This window comes from Gigantopelta aegis, chromosome 10, assembly GCF_016097555.1.
Source record: "Gigantopelta aegis isolate Gae_Host chromosome 10, Gae_host_genome, whole genome shotgun sequence".
NCBI lineage: Eukaryota > Metazoa > Mollusca > Gastropoda > Neomphalida > Peltospiridae > Gigantopelta > Gigantopelta aegis.
Window position 1 is genome coordinate 38,784,056 of NC_054708.1, and position 22,083 is coordinate 38,806,138.

General features: G+C 36.3%; 1 protein-coding gene across 1 annotated transcript in view; it reads right to left on the minus strand.

Annotated features, from left to right (window-relative positions):
• The window catches only part of LOC121383277 (glutamine synthetase-like), a 97,929-nt gene that overhangs the window by 53,861 nt on the left and 21,985 nt on the right, over positions 1 to 22,083 (minus strand). Inside the window, exons 3-4 of the mRNA XM_041513196.1 lie at positions 15,606 to 15,767; positions 5,160 to 5,306 (exon numbers count right to left, since the gene is read on the minus strand). Coding sequence (XP_041369130.1) covers positions 5,160 to 5,306; positions 15,606 to 15,767 — 309 coding nt within the window. The remainder of the gene's footprint in view (positions 1 to 5,159; positions 5,307 to 15,605; positions 15,768 to 22,083) is intronic.

The following is a 22,083-nucleotide window of genomic DNA, read 5'->3' on the forward strand; positions in this document are numbered from 1 at the left end:
TCTCATACACTGGCAGAAATGAACTTGTGTTCGTACAAGGCAACCAGGATGAAATTCTTCACCGGCACATGCTTCCCATTTTGGATCGACAGAGAGAACTCTTTCAGCAGGACAATACCAGGCCGCACACAGCACGTGTAACAATGGATTTCCTACAGAATGAGAACATTAATGTGCTGCCATGGCCATGAAGATCGCCAGATTTGAACATCTATGGGATGAACTGGACAGACGTGTACGCCAGCGTGACCCAGAGCCTTAGGCCATTCCGCAACTGTCACATGAACTGCAGGAAGAATGGGCTAGGATTCCACGTGCCGAGATTCAGAGACTCATTTAGTCTATGCCAAGGAGATGTTGTGCAGTGATTGCTGATTGCCACACAAGGTACCGATTTCAGCGCCCTCATGCGACGCTGTTTGGTGACGAAAACGCCGCCACTGCCGTCAGTCAATAGCAAGAACATTGTCACATACTCATGTCAAATTTGACTGTGATACATCATAAATAACGAAATTATGCCACTTTGTATTAAAGAGATAATTCCATGATTATTTCGTCTATGCATTTCTTTTTTGACAGAATACACACACACCACACGCACACCCACCCACCCACACCTGCTGCTAAATAATAAAATTATATTAATTTCAATTAAATAATAAAATAAATAAACTTTAAAAAATAAGGGTAAATGATTTTTTTTTTCAAAATATATATATATAATTATTGTTATTATAATACAGAGACATGGCAGTTGCTGTCGGTGCTGTTGTTAAGTTCCAGCCCTGCTGTATTCATGCTGTATGTGTCACACCCACCCATCCACCACCACCATTTTGTCTTTTTTACCAGATTGTGTGAAGATAGGCTCCAAAACCAAATTATAATGAATTGATATTACTATAACAGGTATCGTTAATTTTGGTCAACTATTATTTATTAAGATTGATTTTTTAAATCTGAATTTTCACACATAAATAATAAAAATAATAATAAAAATGTGTTTTTTTTATGTTGTTTTAAATCACAAGAAAGAAAAATAAAGTAAATTGGTGCATCACTCCCATCCTTGGTCCTCATAAATCCAATTATAGAAACTGCAATCCGTAGGCAAGATTTTTAAGGAGGGTGGGGTGGGGTTGGGTGAATTCCTTGTGATGGGACCATTGAAACCTCCCCCCCACCCCAAAAAACCCCGACCTTTTCGTAATGTTATCTATATTTGATAGAAAAAATATTACCTTTGGTAAAAAAGCAAAAACCCGTCGCACACCCCTACCCCACTGCATATGGGCCTGAGACGTAAGACAATGCTTTGTGATGTTTTGTGTCACATTGCTGTGTGTTGTCATGTTGCATACATAATCCGAATAAATGTCAGCGTAAGTTTGTTTTCAAATGTATTTTGCAAATGAAACTCGCATGATAATATAGAAGCCTGATTGCCATAAAAAGACTAACAAAGGTTAAAAGCCATAATATGATTGGTTGGTTCCTGAACAGTCATAGGATTTGATTGGCTTCAAGATAACAATAGGAAAAGGAGCAATATGCAGTTTGTATTTTTTTAATGTATTTTGCTCTATGAATTGGATTCGAGATCATTTTGACTTAATGAATGCTTGGCTATGGCAGAAAATGAACTTCAGATTTCCTACATTTTCGTCACGTTTGGGAGGGAAAAAAGGTAATATGATTTTACTATTTCCTTACTTATTCTGGATGCCTTTAATATATAAGTTGACATGTTTAACTGTATTTATTTTTATATTGTGTGATGTTTGATGAAAATCGAATGAGTGTAACGCGCTCAGCATGAATGCAATATGCGGATCACAACACAGAAAATGTCCAAAATGGCCAATCAAGGCATTTTGTTCTGGGGCGATTTAAATATACATAAGACACATCGACTTTATAAATGCAAATTAAATATTTTAAGATACCAAATTGATGCATTTATTACAGAAAAATGTTATATTTTTCACCGATGAGTACAGATTTTTACAAGGGGTAGAGCAAGGGTTTTATTTTATCGATTTAGGTCATGTGATCAGTTTCACGTACTCCGATAGGTCAGCAGGCTTTGTTTACAAATCAATTTAGTTTTAATTTATCACAAGTAGGAGTCATTTTTCATTTTACTTAGTAATATATATTCGTTTTGCGTACCACATGTTAGACCAACCACCATCCCAAATTGTTCCTATATGTGGTTTGATGGTCCTGTATGCAAGATATGATCTGGACAAGGATTTATGGTTATGTGCAGTAGACCATGAAAAGTAGGTCACAGTGACCTAATAATAGTATGCAACATACTGCCATCCCAAGTTGTTCCTACATGTGAGGTTTGATGGCTCCATGTGCATCTGTATGCAAGATATGGTCCGGACAAGAAAAGGTTAACATACATACGTATGGACAATGCCATACCATAATATGACTCCTCATAGAAGGGCGTATAAAAATGGGATTACTCTTTTGTTTGATGATTTGACTTTTGCAAGATCGGCATGCTTGTTTTAATTTATGTAATGTCAGCAATCACCTAGACCATCATGGGACACATTAATGTCTGTATTACAAATATCGCAGAAAGAATGATATTCACTCACTTTGGACTGCTTATAAAACAGGCCACAGTTCTGTGTATTTGTTTTTGTACTTTTGTAAAACACTTGTCTCTTTTCAACAAGACGCCACTTTGTCTCCGGTGTAACTGTTCACTAATCCCCCTGTGAAAAGATCCATTTTGTGCCGGTGTTCGTTTGAAATGTTCCCACTAAAATTTTCAAGACCGATTTTGTCTTTTTTCCAAAATGTTTTGGTCTCGATTCATAATGCGTAATTTAAACAAAAAAATCTGGGATAATTTCGTCAAATCCAGAATGGTTGGCATCTCTGTACAGGTCTGTAGTTATGACAAATGTATTATTCCCGACAGCTATACACTCTTTTTGGAAATAATACTAAAGGAACTGTTATGAATTTGCTGCCATTAACATATACTCTTCAAAAGAAGAAACGCAAAACCACATTGTCGTAACATTTGGAGAATTGATTTAATTATTGAATGGTGAGTCCGATAATTACCAAATGTTGCAGGATTGTTCACAATTCACTCTAGTACATTGTGAGTAAGTGATAGGACACACCACCAAGGTCAAGGTCATCTGGAGTCAATACCGGGTGTGGCCTCCGCGTGTGTTGACAACTGCCTGGCACCGCCTGCCCATTGAAGCAACCAGAGTACGGATGACGTCCCGGGGGTTGGTGGCCCACTCGGCCTGCAAGGCTGCTGCCAGCTCGGGCAGGGTCTGGGGCTGTGGTTGTCGCTGTCGGAGGCGTCGGTCCAACTCGTCCCATAGATGCTCAATTGAGTTCAAATCCGGTGATATCGATGGCCAAGGAAGGACATTAATGTTGTTGTTCTGTAGGAAAGCCGTTGTGAGACGTGCTGTGTGAGGCCTGGCGTTGTCATGTTGGAACACTGCGTTGGCGTTGGCCATAACTGGAACGATGTGTGGCCGGAGGATCTGGTCAATGTAGCCCTGTGCATTCAGGTTGCCCTGCACGTGGACCAGGTCAGTTCTGCCAGTGTGTGAGATGGCTGCCCACACCATGACACTACCCCCGCCGAATCTGTCCACTTCCTGCACGCAGTTTGCCGCATAACGTTCACCACGACGCCTATACACGCGACATCTTCCATCATGACGTCGGAGCAGAAATCGGGACTCGTCACTGAACCACACCTGTCTCCATCGCAGTTGAGGCCATTGTCGATGAATCTGGCACCACTGCAGTCGGAGTCGACGGTGTTGTGGTGTTAAGATGACACCTCGAACTGGACGTCTGGCACGAATTCCTACCTCACGTAGGCGGTTCCGTACGGTCTGGTCGGATATCCTGCGCAAACCTGGTATTGCTGCGGCTGTGGAGGTGGCAGTAGTCAATCGTTCCCGAAGGTGGCGTACCCGGATGTAGCGGTCCTGCCCGGGGGTAGTGACCCGTGGTCGACCGGATCTAGGGAGGTCACGTGTTGATCCATGTTGCTGGTAACGGTCCCACAGTATGGAGATGGTGCTTGGGGACACATGGAATGCCCTGGCAACGGCCGTTCTGGATTCGCCTGCGTCTAGTCGGCCGATGGCATTGTTTCTCTGCGGTTCACCGAGACGTGGCATGTCCTGGGTTGTCAACTGTCGGCCAGATACAGAGGCCAGGCAAGCGAACACCCTGCACTTTTATACTGTCGGTGTTCATGTTGCACGTGCAGACAACGCACGTGCAGTGGTGACATGGTTTGCACGTGGCTGCGTTTTTGCGAATATTCACATTTTGGAACTTTATTGTACAGTAGCTGCGTTTTATCGAATGTAACCGTGGGAATGTGTTTGGGACATGCAATGACCTTATATTCACAAAGCATGAACCGGTAGGAAACATAAAATCGGAGTTATAACCCATTTGTACCCTTTTGCGTTTCTTTTTTTGAAGAGTATATGTTTAGGATTAACAGTCTTTTTATCACTAAAAATACATATTAAAGATATATGGCAAGGTGTTTGTTGTTGCCCTAATGTTTGTAGACTCCCAAACAAACTTTTACTTTCTATAATGTTTTTTACATACAAAAAATAATGTTATATATGAAGTAAAATGAATATTACCCTAAACAAGCATTTTGAGAGTACTGCTAAAGCAATACCTATCCCCTAACGGGCCCAACAATTTTTCATATCTCCTATATTCAAGGGCCAAAACTCAGTAAATTGGGAAAATCACCACAAAACTTCAACTTATTGATCTGTAAAGCTATATACAAATGATAAAGCTATATACAAAATTTCAACTTGATATCTCCAGGCATTGCAAAAATCCGGAAAACAAATTTTAAGTTCAAGAGCCATAATTCTGTTAAAAATGGGTAAATCATCATGAAAGTCAAACACAATCTGTAACAGTACATGATGAAACTATACACAATATTTCAAAGCCTTCTGCAAAAAACATCTTGAAAACATATGTGGGACAGACAGACTGACAGACGGAGATGAAACCTATAGTCCCCTCCGGTTGGACAGGTAGGAGACTAACAAGATTTGATACAATGCAGGTATTCATAATAAAAAATCACAATTTGAGCTTACCTTGTGGTCCAGGAAAACCGTTTTTGGGCCATCCAAAAGGATGCCCATCAAAAGCAAGTAGTGTGTATTCTTGCTCAATTCCAAACCAAGGATGGTGATCTTTGGCACGCTCCATGATCTGTGCACAAGTGTAACGCCTATTCGTCTCTGGTGAAAAAAAATAAAAAAATAAGAAGGTAAGACAACATCCAACAGGTAACACACAGACATAGACATGACATGCACTAACATTAGGACAACATACATGGGTAAGACATCCAGTATAGGGTAACTATACTTATATCCCACCACAGGTCTCGTTGTCATGGTTTCTTTTGTTAAAAGTGTAGGTGTATACGTATTCACCGATAGCCTACACTTTTCCACTTTTCCTCCAAAAGTGTATGTGTATTACAATACATCTACACTTTTGGAGGAAATGTGTACGTGTATCACAATACACCTACACTTTTCATTTAACTACACCTGTAAACAAAAAAAAACAAAAAAAATTAAAAAAAAAAAATTATGAATAATACAATGAACTTTTGTCATAACTTACCGTATATCTTCGCCTATAAGTCGAATTTTTTTCACCCAAAAATTATTTTATAACTTGGGGGGTCGACTTATAAGAGGGTAAAAAAATTTCACCAAAAAATATTACTGTTTTGGGGATTATTTTACAAGTTTTATTGTTGAAGTATGCCATGTATTTATACTCAAATATGTTAATTTGACATTTATTTTTTATAACCTTTTTTTTTTGGCATTAGAACGGTTTTCGTACGATCTCACTCACATGCCAAGACAACAGTCCACTTAGTTAAATTAACAGTCATCACTAATAGTAAAAATGTAAACAATACTAACTACCTGTTGCCTGAGTTTATTTTGAAATCTGGTCACTGTTCAAACAATGTTTTGGCGGTGATTAACTTCATGAATATTACTGAGATTTCCCTTAAAATAGACTGATCTCTGCAGTTCACTATCTAGAGCAATAGGGACACACATCATTTGGTACAAAAACCAGTGTACTTTCCAGAGTTATCCTCCTTACATGTATTAATATGGCGGCAAAACGTGATACTTTCAGTTTTATCGTAGTGATCTGTTGGCAGTGTTTATAAATAAAGTTGTTGTCTGTGCACAAAACCATCTGTACAGTACCATACAGTAACAGTCAAACAGCGTTCACTCTTTACTAAGGGAATATTTCGTTTTGATGCTATGTAATAATGATAGTTTGATTGGAATAGTCTGATTATTTTGCGATGTACAAAACGTGAAAACCGAAGTTTGTAAAATAATTTTCTTTTGTTCAAATATTGTACATTATTGTTCTCATGTGCAGAAAATAAGAAATATTTCAATATTTATAAGTTGTTTTTCATGGGTCGACTTATAAACGGGTCAATAAAAAAATACGTTTTCAGGGCTTGAAATTAGGGACTCGACTTATAGCCGAGATCGACTTACAGGCGAAGATATACGGTACATTGAAAGAAAGAAAGAAATGTTTTATTTAACGACACACTCAACACATTTTATTTACGGTTATATGGTGTCAGACATATGGTTACGGACCACACAGATTTTGAGAGGAAACCCGCTGTCGCCACTACATGGGCTACTCTTCCGATTAGCAGCAAGGGATCTTTTATTTGCGCTTCCCACAGGCAGGATAGCACAAACCATGGCCTTTGTTGAACCAGTTATGGATCACTGGTCGATGCAAGTGGTTTACACCTACCAATTGAGCCTTGCGGTGCACTCACTCAGGGTTTGGAGTCAGTATCTGGATTAAAAATTCCATGCCTCGACTGGGATCCGAACCCAATACCTACCAGTCTGTAGACCTAACTTACATTGAAATCTGGAAGGTACTTCCATTGTTTCGCTTATATTTGATGAGCTCGTGTTCACATTTGGAGAAGCACACGACTGCGCGACCAATTACTAACACTTTCCATCACGTTCACACTTGTGATGTTCAGTTGCAACGCATTGTTTTTTAAATCATTCAACACTTGACTAAAGTCTTTAGATATCCATATTGGGGGAATATAGACTAATTTTCCCCTTGTGCTAAACGTCCAGCTGTCAAAAGCTTGTCCAAATTAATATGCACAGAAAATTAAGTTCATTTAACTAAACAAAAAAAATCTCCATTCTGGCCTTCAAAGTCCTTTTTTTTCTCGCTGGCTTATTTTCACATCCACTACAGTCTTTCACAATTCGCCGTTACAAAATAAGACAAATTTTTTTTGCTTGATGACAAAGTTCAAACTATGTTTAACTAATTTTAACTAATAGAAAGAGCCATCTAACTACACATGCACACTTATTCACAATAGTTCCCTTGAGATATTTACAGCATGATAGGTCTGTTAAAATCATGCAATGTGCGGAGCTGTAGTTAGGGTGGTAGGGGTGTCAGCTACCCTCTATCCAGTAAATTCCCCAAACTTTAAAAAAAATCATTAAATATTATTTTTAGTTCTACATATCATAAAAAAGGTTTTTTAGATGATCTAAATATAAAAATGTTCTCAGAAATAGCACTGTCATACTTAATTCTCTATACTATTGCCATCCCGAGAAACATAAAGTGTGTCCCTGAGTTTTAATATATTCCGATACCAGTACATGCAGCCCTGACACACACTGATAAAACTACCTCAAACTGCATTTGCATGTGCGACATGAACAACTGAAAGTGACAGTTTCACTGCTCCAGAACAAAATGTGAGGCTCAATGTATATGATGTCTGGTCTACGTTATTTTCGTTTCTTTATTTACTACTTTCTAGTTATTGATTTTATTTGCCATAGAACTAATATAATAATTAACTCTACCTTAAGTGGGGTATAAGTCAGTTATACCCACACCTACTCGGTGTATCAGTGAATATCCCAACAGTTTTGACCCAGTCCAGCGCCCTGGTGTTAACTTTATCCATATCTTTTTGCATATCTTTAAATATACTCCTCCAAAAATGTTAAGGATCGGTATTTACTTTGAACATAACATCAGAACCAGAAAAGATAAAATGCTTAAATTTGGTTTCAACTATCGTTGTTTATTCATTAATTGTGTGAAAGTCAGTTCACTAATTGCTGTTTAGTAGCGAGTATGACCACCATGAGCATTAATCACTACTCTGCAACATCGCTGCATGCTCTGTATCAAGTGCCTAATGTCCTGCAGTGGAATGTTCTGCCATTCTCTGATCAGAGCACTTGCAAGGTCATCTATGGTTCTTAGTAGGTTATCAAATCTTGAAATGTATGTCTGAAGTTGTGTCCAGATGTGTTCGATAGGTCGGGAGAAACAGCTGGCCAATCCATTCTTTCAAATGTCTCTTCTTCAAGGTAATACCTCACAATTTGTTCTTTATGTGGCCGTGCGTTATCGTCCATTAGCACAAACTCAGGACCAATGGCACCTGCAAACGGTCTCACAAATGGATGAAGGATCTCATCTCTGTACCGAATTGCGGTAAGAGCTCCATTCCTGAAGGCCTGTAAGTCTGTATGACCATCCAAAGAAATTCCACCCCATACCATACGATTTCGACGAGCCAATGTCACCATAAATCTGTCTTGACACTGTGTTGTAGCTTGCGGTCTTCCACTCCTGGGTCTATCACGCAATTGTCCAGTATTGTTGTAATGTGTTTGCAATCTGGAAATAACACTTTGTGATACTACAAGTGTTCTAGCCACCTGTCTTTGACTTTGACCACTTTCAAGCATTCCAATTGCTCTGCCTCACTCTTCAATTGTCGTGGTGGCATTGTAACTAAACTTTAATATTAAACGATGTGTAGTCTCAAACTGACGACATTCAATTTCATCACAGCTTTCAATTTGCGATTTCAAAACAGTGCGTTTTCACTCGATTTTCACCCAAGCCAATTCAAGGCCCAGGTGTGCACGTGCAAATTGTGCATAATCGTGTAAAACAATCTACACACAAAGTACGGTATCTCATTTTTACTGGTGAAACTAAAAATAACACTTTTCATCTTTATAAGAAAATATTATATATTTAATATATATATATATATATATATTTTTTTTTTAAAACTTGGTCATTATTGACTGATCCTTTAACTATCTTAACAAACACAGATATTTCTTTTAGGGTCCTCACTTCATTTAGCTTAATTAACAGATGTATATTTCTTGAATTTATTTGGTTTTAATGTACTTAACAGAGATAAAATGATCAATAAATGATGAAATAATTACTTTTTTATTTCATGAAACTTTAAATGTGATTTTCTCAGTTTGTGTTTTTCGAATAGTATCATCTTCAAAATGCCATATCTTCTGTTCTAAATGGAATATCTAAAAAATTCAAACTGTTTTTAACTGGGTATGATAGGTAGTTTCCATTAATACCACAAATGGAAGATGTAAAATTTTGGCCATGTGATGGGTTTTCCTAGACCGCCACACATATGATCCTTAACTTTTTTGGAGGAGTATAGTTGCAGAATTGATCTGCCTGAGTGCCAAAAGGCACAATCACCTGCAAATAGTGCACTATTTAGTAGTGATCCATGTCCGTTTTTTTCCTTCTTTAAAAGCAGTGATGATAATGCTGATAAATATATTAAATATTGTTGGTGAGATGACTGAACCTTGTAGTATTCCGTTTATGATATCGGGTTTTGGCTGAGAACTGGCCATTTACCTGGACTGAAATAGATCTATTATGAACAAAGTTGTTGATAAAATTAAACATGTTGCCTTAATTCCATTATCATCTAATTTGGTTAGTAGGCCCTGGCACCAGACCATATCAAAAATCTTTCAATGTCGACAAATATTGCGTATACCTTAGGGATATCTGAACGCATCATTAATAGAATTTTGTAGTCTGACTACTTGATCATTTGTAGAGTGCTCGTTACGGAAGCCACTTTGTAGGTCAGTTATAAGTTTATTTTTGGTTAAATAATTATTTATATGCTTGTTGATGATAGTTTCTAGCGTGTGATCGGTCTGTAACTGTTTGGGAGAGTGTGGTCCTTCCCTGCCTTAGGTAGGCTGAAGCATTCAGCGTGCTTCCATGTAGCATGAATTTGGCCCTCTCTCCAGTTCCGATTAAAGAACAATAGGACTATACCTCCAAAATTGCATTGGACATATGCTTAAATAGTGTATAGCTGATTCTGAAATAGTGTATAGCTGATTCTGAAATAGTGTATAGCTGATTCTGTCTGGTCTTGTGGCTGTGATTTGTTTAACTTTAAGCGCGACTTTAAGTTCTAATAAAGTAAGCGGTTTATTGTATTGAAGATTATCATTGGTTGATGTTTTCCGGCAGTGGTATTATTAGTTGGGAGAGAGTTACTTTTATGTAATTTATCTGAGAATTTTTTCGGAAAATTATCATTACCACTGTTTTTGCTGAAAGTTTCACTTAGTAGGTTGACATTTTGACATCGGTCCAGCAATGTACTGGTTTATTTTTGATAGCTGGTTAAGTTTTTAGGATATTCTTTCCACGATTTCTATTATTTTATAATAATAATAATAATAATAAATTCTTTATTTAATGAGGGTAACACAGTTAGCAAAATCTTATCTTCCCTCGGGTATAAACAATACAGAATTACAATACATACATTTATGAACAAATAGAAAATACATATATGGCAATATAAACATATGTACAAATTATATTATTTTAGAAAATATTTCTTGAGTCTATATTTAAAAACAGCAGTATCTGGCGATGATCGGATAGCTTCAGGTAATAGATTCCAAAGTACTGGTCCAGAGTAACTGAAAGCATGTTTAAATAAAGACATTTTAGGTTTTGGAATTAATAGATTACTATCCTCTACATTTCAAAGGTTGTAGGGATTGTTTCCTCCAACATGTATTAAATAAGTTTGAAAGATAGTTTGGGGCTTCATTGCACAGACATTTATAAATTTGTAAACATTTGTGATAGTGCATTCGTGCATGCATTGTCATCCATTTTAATAGTGGGGCAGATGGAGTAAGAGTAAACATTCTAATCCATCCTGATTACAGTTTCCCCAAATTACACAGCAGTAATCAAAGAGTGGTAAAATATACACATTGTAGAAAAGTTTTCTTGCATCTAAATTTAAATACCTAATGATTTTCAATAAAAGATACAGATGTTTTGAGATCAAGCAACACACATGTTTAACCTGATTTGTCCATTTTAAATTATTATCAACTTTGATTCCTAAAGTTTTTTACAATCAGCGTGTTGCAGACGTTCTGAATTTATTATAAGAGAAATATCATTTTGGATTGTAACTTTTTGTATTGTTCCTATAGTCATATACCTGTATTGGGTCTTTTTTGTGTTTATGAACATTTTATTATAGGAACACCATTTTTCTACACTATTCAGATCTTGCTGAAGTTTTATCTTGAATTTGAATAACAGTTTTCCCCGACATGAACATTGTTGAATCATCTGCATACCCAAACAAAAATGCATGCTTGTGGCTAGGTAGTCACAAGGTTGATACAAGGTAGTACAAGCAATGCAAGCTATTTGCTAGCTAACATTTAGCTCGTGTAAGGTAGTCCGTACTTCTGCAAGCTTGCTGCATGCATGTTTTCATTTGTACAAGCATGCGCAAGCTTGCTGCATGCATATCTCAACTGTGAAAGCTTCCCACAAGCATGTTTTCATTTTTGCAAGCTTGCTGCATGCATGTATAACTTCAACTGTGAGCATGCATGTCTACATTGGTAGAAGCTTGTGCATGGTTCCACACAAGAAGGGCTTAGTTTGTGTAGTTAAATTTGAACAGAAAAAGCTATGTCCTAATAATTTTCATGGTTATTTTTTGTAAATTTATAACTTCTCAGATTTAGATAGTATTTACAATAATAAAATTAATATTAATACATACATGTACGCATGATAATGTAATATGGTTAAAACAGGATCATCTTGTAATTATTGGATTTTCAATTGGCCCCAAAAATAACAACATATGCATGGCCATGAGAGGATATGACTTGGGTCGTTTTCGTTGAAATTTGCCTGGTGAAATTTGAGATGATGTTGAAAACGTCTGAGCCAATCACGTTATATTGAGAAGCCTTAGTAATTAACGGTTTAGAGATCAATCATCCAAGGCAGTAATTATGTATTTAATAAATGTGACTCAGAAAGGGTTGTTCTTCACTTATTCATTAGATGCAGTGTACATGTCTGTTAAACGCAAAAGAAAATGATTTGTCACTTGCAGATACATACAAAGCCGTTAAAACTTTTGAATCCCCAGCACACATGCCTGAATTAGTTGGATTATTAAAAACCAACAAGAACAAATAACAAACAAAACAAACACCCCGTTATTTATGGATCATCACTAACAGTATCTGCTATATATTGTCAGACAGAAATCAGTCGGACCGCTGCGTTATGGTCAGTCAATTGTGTTAGAATGGTCATGCATGTCAGGGCTGGCCAAAAGTACTCGTCCGCTCGCCTTAGACGAGTAAAAATTACAATTCAGTCGTCCACCGGGCAACCAAAATTTTCTAACACAAACAGCCTCTTTATTCCTTTTGTACACTTACAATTATTTTAATTCTGTAGTCTGCAGAAAGCATCATCCACCATTTCAAAGCTTGGCTAAGACTGCGAGGCCGTTCAGAGACTTCGATTGGATGTGCAAGTAAGAAAACTATAACTGACCCCCAACACCGTCTCTTAGACCTTTATTAATAAATCATGGTATTTCATGTTGGTGTCTGTGAAGTAAATTGCATAACAATAGCCAAGTCATTATTTAGGGATCGCAAATAATGCCAAAGCTTGCCACATCTTTTGTGATGGAAAGAACACCAGACCATGCAGTCTTCACTGCAACTTCATACATGGTCACATAATTCTACTTAGTATTAGTAGTAAGGTGCATTTGGTCAATTAACCACCCAGTAATTCCAGAAATGACATTTTGTAAACACATGCACCGATGAACTGTGTGATGGTTCTGCATGTTGTTTTAAGTTTATCTCATTAACTTTGTTTACACTACTGGATGGTCAGTAGTTTTATGCACCAAATTTGTGTTTATAAGACAAAGATATCCAGTTAACAACAGGTATCAAAGACATTTAAAAAAATAATATCAATTACTGGCAGATTAAAACAAAAACGTCAAGCCAATTATCATTTTTATTTTTTTTAATCATTATTTTTATTTAGTTTTGTTTTTACATTTATATATATATCCAACTGCATGTATTAACCTTCTGAGTACTGCAGGTGAGATATCTCGCTAGACGTCACGTCAGTCGACATACTGTACACTGTATACAGTTCATTCCCAAATTCATATTTCCAACAATGAAAATTACCAAATATTGCAATATGAATCGTAGTTCGGGTTTAAAAAAAAACCAGCTGGCCACAAATGCTCGTAAGTAAACGCAACTTTTTCGATTTTTTGCCTAATTTTAATCACCATTAGCCGATCTAAAAATAATAAAAATTACAAAAAAGACTTACCGATTCATATATGAACTTTATTTCATGTATTTATAAAACATTTAAGTGAATATATGTGAGTAAAAATTATAAACTTGTACCCACTCAACGTGGTTTTTGTTAAAAATTAATCCAGTAGTCTAAAGGTTAACTATTATAATATTTCCGGTCTAAAATACCGCACTGTGCTAGACTGTCTCCCATGCTTTTATGTACTTGGATCTATGCAAGTGAAAGTCGGTACTATCGGTTAATCAACTAACCCAGTTAAGTGCATAAGCGGGTTTGACTGTACTTTGGGAAATTCATTATTTTTTTCAAAGATTTGTTTATGGAACACAAACAATCGTTAGCATTTGACATTTACTATTTGGTTTTTAAATAATTTCTCGAAATTATGTATTTTATTTCATGACACTGATAATTTATTTCTTGGGAATTTTTGTGAAGTTATCGTCCGAAGTATATCGGTACAGTACAAAATGTACTAGTATGTACCATGACAGAAGAAAATACCAGTATTTTAGTATGCTAGGCTACTGACTTTATAAATTGATTAACATGAACTGTCAAAGCCAGTTTGGTGTAAGGAATTTGAGTGGCTGGACGTTCCCGTTTTCGGGTAGGATTAAGCTTTGAAATTATGTAATATGTTTTGATATTAGAAAAAATAGGATAGACATTTTTGTGAGCAAGAATTTTCAGTTTTTCTGCAAACTGAGTGTGCTAATTAATTTTAATGCTTTGTATAATGAAATTGTATTTTCCCCCTCATGTCTCCAAGTCATGGAATTGCCCTCTATAGGAGGATGGGACGGACAATATAGGTATACTGGGGTACCACGATATCGTGGTACTGAACTATTTTGAAAAAATAAAGAAATGTACTTACATATATGAAGGTAAATATACTTGGGTGGCAATTTTTGCTTATCTGCATCATGTCCATGCCATTGTGTTGACAAATAAATGCAGTTCTAACATTAAAACAGTTGATGGAAGGACACCATAGCATTGGCTTCCGTTCAAGGGAGGTTACCATGATATTGGGGTAAATCGCAAACATTACAATACCGTGGACCACACGGGTCAAAAATGGCTGTTTTTGTACACATTTATAGTAATATCTACTAAACGAACTTCAACACAAGGACATAGAAAAGTGAACTCAAAACGTTTCATTTTTCAACTGTAGTAACATATTTACATTTCCCAATGAAAAAGTCGGTAATTATAATTATTATTCTTCTGCAAGACAGTGTGGACATTTAAAAATACTATAATAGTTGAATTTTTAAAAATTGTTCATCATATTAGTATGATTCAACAGTTATATAATCAATATTTATCGAGTGAAACCAAGAATAGAACATATTAAAAGTTATGTGTTTTGTTTAAATTGGCAATAAATATAGACATGACCCTTAAATGTTTCCATACTTTCCAACGGTCGTGTGTTCTAAATATAGTAACACTGTGACCGTGTATAGCCTCGTTTTGATTGTCAACAACCAGATGACAGTCGGACAGCTGTCAGAGCAGAATTGTATGCATGTGTGGAACCTGCAATATCATGAGCAAGGAGTATACATGACCATCTTAATGAAACTGTCTAAAACACAATTTTGCCCACATGTTTGAGTGATCAACAGAAATGTTCACGCAGTATAAATTCCCCTTCCAGATGACACCCCCACCCGTCTACGTCCAGACTATGTACATATGCAATCATTGTAATGTTTGCCCACTTTTTCAACTTTCCGGTTCAGTTTCTAAACATACAGCATAGTAATGTCAGGCGTGTCATCACTACCAATGTAATTTTGACAAGCTATTTTGAGCAACAATAAACCAAGTGCCAGCTCTCATCTCATTGGTCTTTATAATTTCAGATATACAACCAACAATTTAACACATTTTTTTCATCTCAATGTAATTAACTTAAAGAAATGTACCTGCTGGTTTTCTGTTGTATTTGAAGACTTCACACAAAACCATTTTGTTATGTCCCTTCCTGAACGGATCCCTGAAAACGGACACTGGCTGCAGGTACATGTCGGAGTTTGAACCTTCGGCTTGGTATGTACTTGAACCATCAAAGTTCCATTCTGGATACTCTGTAATAAAAAAATATTTCCTAATCACTTGTAATCTACTTCATGTAACCAAAGGCGAAGTGGATTTCATTTTTTGGACTTAAATAAGGTGAAGTTCAGTGGCATAGGACAAGTTTTTCACCCAAAGCACACACCTTTACTACATATACAAATGTATATACAGGGCTAGAACTTAAGGTTTTCATCCCTGGAGTTAAAACAGATTCAGAGAATCAAAAATCTGTGGCTTCTTGGAAGCTGTTTGAAACTCATCGGGAGCTATTGGTTAGTTGACAACAGGACAATATGATATAGGTACAATTATTTTGCTTTCGTACAATAAATTTTAATGTAATTTCATGTCAGATCCATTTTTCATAAATGTTATAATTTATTAACTGAATATTTTTTGTCATATATATTTGTAATGATCCAACAAAAATCATGGCATTTTTTAATAGAAAAGTTTTGCACATTCTAATGATGGAAGCACAGGCGAGTTTATTACTTTTTTTGGAATATGCAGTGCTGTCATTGGATATTCTAAGCCAAATTTGAACAAATACATCCAAGTGTTTGAATTCTTGAACATTGTATTTCATGAGATGCAATTTTTTTTTTTTTTTTTTAAATAACAAAAACAAAACCACACTCCACAGTGAGCTACTTAACAGGAGGAATATTCATGTTATTAGTGTTTACTATCCTTCACCACCATGAAAATAATTGACAATTCCATTTTGACCAAAACAAAAATACTGTGTTCATGCCTACGTTTAGGTACATGTTAATTTTTCAAAAATGTATAGAAACTATATTAAGTTTCAGTTTAAAAAGATGAAATTAAAAATTACAATCCATCATTGAAATTAAAAATTACAATCCATCATTGAATCAAATGTAACATTACAAAAAATCTTGTTTTTACATATTTAACATTTATTGTGAACATAGCCAAAATGGTTACAGCATGTTTTGTATCAGATCCTAGCTGTTCCTATAGATGGTGTTCGAAATAAACACATACATGTATATGTCCGTTTGTTCCGACAAGTGAAAATGTGCTTGCATGGACAAACAATTTTTACTCAATGGTTGTCCTATATAGGGACAGGTAAAATGTTTTCAATAGAGTTTCATTTTGAGCAGTAAAAAACATTGTCCTTGCACTTGAATGAACCAAACAATTTATTTGGACAAGTGAAAATACTGACAGACTAGTAGATTTCTAGGTGTACTTATCTGGTGGAATATAGTGAAAATTTCTGCTTATCTCTATTGCTGCTGAACATTTGATACACGTAAGTACATATGACTACCATTTTATACCCTAGACATTTCGTTCACTGGTCATATACTGTACACACTTTATGGTAAAACAGCATAGGCATACAGGCTCCCATTTTTGTTGGGGGCAGGCTGGTTTTTGCCCGAACACTTACACACGCACTACCAGTAACAATTTGAAAATATTTCGCTATTGCCTTAGATTTCAACTTTTAAAAGGGACCACTCGTCCAAGATACGTTATGATCGCCATCATGGATTTCCAAGATGGCAACCATGCGAAAAACCTATTGATACAAATACTTCAGAACCCATACCACCTGGGCTCGTAGTTTTACTTTTAATCTAAATTATAGTTTTGAGGGTAATACATGTAGTTATATCACCCACAATATTACTAGATGGATTTTTTAAATAAAAGAAATGAGATGAGTCTTACCATCGTTTTGCTTTTGTATTAATCTGTTCTTAATTAAGTATTAAAAAGTGGAAAATCTTTGTCCACTGTCTTAGGTTTCAATTTTTAATAGGGACCACTTATCCAAGATACATTATGGTGACAATTGTGAATTTCCAAGATGTCCACTATACAATAGCTGTTAGTACCAACATCTCAGAATCCTTGCCACCTATACTCTCATTTTTGGGATCTAATGAGTTATATCAATAGAGAATAATACATGAGTGGCCGTTAGATACCATTTATCTCACAAAGAGTTGTTTTAAAATGTCTCCAACGAGCAAAAGACACACACACACACAGAGAGTTCAATGCACTTGACTCTTGTAAGCATGCTTAACCAATTCATTACAGGTTCTCATCAGGTAGTGTCCCACACAAGAACTCAGAATATTGGCTGTCTTTATCAAAAGTCTTCCCCATCCCTCTGGAGCGTGTGCATTTTGTTGATGCTGTATACAGCCAGTGAACGTTCACTGGTTGACCACATCCCAGCTTGGTAGGTAACACAATTTGGGTATTGCAGTAGGGCATCCTGGATGGGTGAAATAGTTTCTATTGTCTGCTTCTTCATCGTCTTATTCTGGCAGTACAACACATTCCAGGTCACTAGTCTTAGCACACAAGATAATTGTGAAATGTTCCAATAGCAGAAGTGTAGAGCATCTGCATTTACCAAGAAGAATAGCTGCGGCACTAGATGCAATGGTTATTTACTTATCTTTGAGGCAGTTTACGATAGCATTTGTGATGCAAATTAAAAGTTCCTGATTGTTCGTTGGATCACGAAAAACATCTGCCCATGCAGTTTCCTGGAATGTTGTTGTTACCAGATAACCGATATGTGATGAGTATACCAGGGCATAAAATTTGAATTTTTCAGACAACCAATATGTCGTTCGTGTGGTTTTAGTGTTTACACGAACGATTTCTTTAGTAGTTCGGATACAAATGAAAAGGTTAATGGGCAACAATATTCTAACTAGAATCTAAGATGATCATTTGCGTAGCTTTTCTTCCATCATAAACACGAAAATACAATTTTTGTGTGCTAGGACTAACTTAAAAGCTACCAGGCGAAAATAAAAAAATAGGTTTGTAAGAATGACCCATGAAAATCAACCTGTGTCAAAATCTTTTTCGACCTCTTTTGGGGAAGAATTTTTTTTATTGTTAATTAATATTTAACCAATTTTAATGTAGGCGTGAACAAGTATAATATTGATCAGTACATGTAGATGATATTTGTCAAACATTTTAAAACCTCGATATAATTTAATAAACATTTATTAACGTCAGTTTGGATTCATTGGAAATTAGAAATTCTGTAAGATGCTATTCATAGTAACGAGAACACGATTTTCCCGTGACGGTGGCACGAGATCTCGTGCACCGCGGTGCATGTTCGTAATACAAGGTACATACTCTTGTGACAGGCAAAATGGCCTTTAAATTAAATCAATCCAACGGTAGCAGTATATAATATAATATTGTAAGAAACTACCCATAAAGGTTCTGTGACGTACTTCAAACACCGAATATCAGGACTGAGAATTTCAGCAAACGTTCGATGACGTGCTAACGCAGGTAGCGTTTTATAACGAAAGTAGACGGTGGTCGTGAAGGAAATAGCTGGACACGTTGAATGATTGAGAAAAAGCTGGTTAGAACATTACCATCAAGCACATATGACGTACACTAAGGTCAGGGATTTCCCACTACACGGAGTTTTCCAAAACGATGATATTAGCCAACACACATTTGTTTGGATTTTCTGATGAGTGATTACAGCTTTTGCATGAATGATTCGTCTATGCTGATATTCAGTTGGCTTTGCATAACCTACAAACGACTGATAAAATCGTTAGTGCCAAATTTTATACACTGCAATTTATTTTTCTTCCACTTGCTAAACAAAATTTGAAATAATTAAGTCATAGGAAATCCTGAATGATTTTATGCGTGTAGTATTTTACATTTAAAACATGTTTGAGGTAAGATATTGTTTGAAAAATCAAGAAAAAAGTAGGATACATGTTTATTTTGTTGGGGAAGGGTGAGATGGAACTCTTGCTATGGCTGAAACTCAGGAAATTAAAAAGAAACTGACCTAACAACATAATATGATTTTTTATCATTCACTAAAGGCTTCTGTAGGAGATATCGCTGGCACTATAAATTGTGATATCTTATAATCTTGATTGGTCAAATTTTAATCACAAGACAATGTTTTGTTACGTCACTGTGTTTGTTTCAGCACTAAACCTACCATTAGTGACGTCACGCCACTGCAGTTCTGCTAGTTAACGAGTCTACCGCTGACATTCAACCCACATTACTGACATTGTTTACAACTGTCGCAAATGAAAAGAATGATAATGGATGATAAAAAGAATACCCCCCTCGTGTCTTGTGATATCATAATTTATCAGCACTCGTTGATAAAAGTATAAAATCCTCGGCAAACCTCGGATTTCATACTTTTATCAACTCGTGCTGATAAATTATGTTATCACAAGACACGAGGGGAGTATCCTCTATGTGCACGTAGCGAAATGCTCAAAAGGGAACGTGCAACTACAATACTAATTTTTTCAAGACTTCTAAACACGGCTCCATTTTTTTTTTTTGTATTACCATATTGCAGACTTTGTATCAATTGCGATGTATCAATTGCAATGCCGATTTCAAACGTTTACATTGTATCTTTCTCACACCGGCAATGTAGGCTTATTTTCTTCCAAAAACAGTGATATTTTAAAAATATATTTTATGACGAACGATTACAGCTTTTGCACAAACAATCCATGTTTATTTTGATATTGGTTTTGCAAAACTGACAGACGAACAACAAAATCGTTCGTGCCAAATTTTATGCCCTGGTATACTGACTGTTTGTTTCGTACAGTATAGAACGTTCCAAAAGACCGGCATCACATCATTTTAAGAGAAAGTGAGGAAAAGGTATTTGATCGAGGAAGCAAGCATCATGGTATAGCATATGACATTTTGTTAAAGAAAAAAAGAGAAAAAACTGATACTAATCTGTTCCACAACTTCACAGAATGTGACACTACCTCTGCTTTTACTGGAAAAGGTAAAAGGACAGCTTAAAACTGCTACCCTGACGTGACTTGTGCATTTACCTACATGCATGGTACTCCTTACACCAAAGTAATTCTAAATGCTCCCCACTTCTAGCTAATAAAACATTTTACAGTTATCTTGTATAATAAGACCAGCAACGTGGAACATGTCGACGAAGCAAGGAAATTGTTGTACTACCGGCCAGAATAGAATTAGAATGACAATGGAAACCATTCCGCCCATCAAATATGTCCTGCTGCTAGTGTTGGAAATCTATTATCGATTATCAGTCCTCCTCGGTTGTCACCAACCAATCAACCTTAGATTACATAATCGATTAAAATTATATGAACATAATAAATAATGTAAATTATAACGATAATGCACCTATTGTCATGCTCACTGAAATATGTCGCGTACACCCTATAACTCACCAATACCTTTAATAACTAATTAGTAACTTATTTGTATGTAGACATGAAAAACAAACACAAACCACAACATATTTACATCAATTACATCATCTAGACTAGAGGAAAACTTAGGCAATGAACAAAAAATTTCCACTTTTTAATAAGAACAGAATGATATAAAAGCAAAAAGATGGCAAGACTCACAGTAGTCATTGCAGCATTGTTCCTCAATAAGTTGTCTATATATTTCACTTCTTTTATAAAAAAAAAAACACCCAGACCATCTAGTAATGTTGTGAATAATATATCTACATTCATTACCCTCAAAATTCTAAGTTAGATTAAATGAAAAGTTATGAGCCTAGGTGGTATGGGTTCTGAGGTATTGGTATCAATAGATTTTTGCATGGTGGCCATCTTGGAAAGCCAAATTTGTCCTCAACTCACTATATGGGGCGATATCCACCAAATAGCTGTTAGAACTTTAGAAAGGTCTATCATACTATACTCTGTCAAAAAAGAAATGCATAGGTGATAGGGAAAGAAGAAAAGTGTTTGATTTTACAAAACATGTTTTTTTTGTACAATGTTGCTGAATGACCATGTTTGTTAATGTTCCTGGAATAGGACAGCATGCCCAAATGCACCCTAAAACAAATTTAACGCACGCTGTGCGACAATTGCAGGAAATCAGCATGAAATGGTCAGATTTGGGCAAATGCATGTAAAACTCGGTGAAACGATTGGGGTAGTGATGAGTATTTAAAGATGCAATGCACGCAATGATGCCTCATTTCAATTTCGACATAGATGCGTTACAAGATGCCATGATTAAGCCTGCTGAATCGAAACATTGCAATAAGCCGCCTCCGGTTAGGTGTATCGCAATCAGCAGTCGCACGCCACATGAACATCTACCAGAGCACCATTCATGTCTCTGGGACAGGTACCAGCAGTTTCAATCAGCTGAAGACCAGCCCAGAAGTGGAATACCTCGCATAACAACTGCAGCAGAAGATCGCTACATCCGGGTTCTGCACTTGCGTCACCGAACTGCCACAGCAACGAACACTGCTGGACGTATACCTGG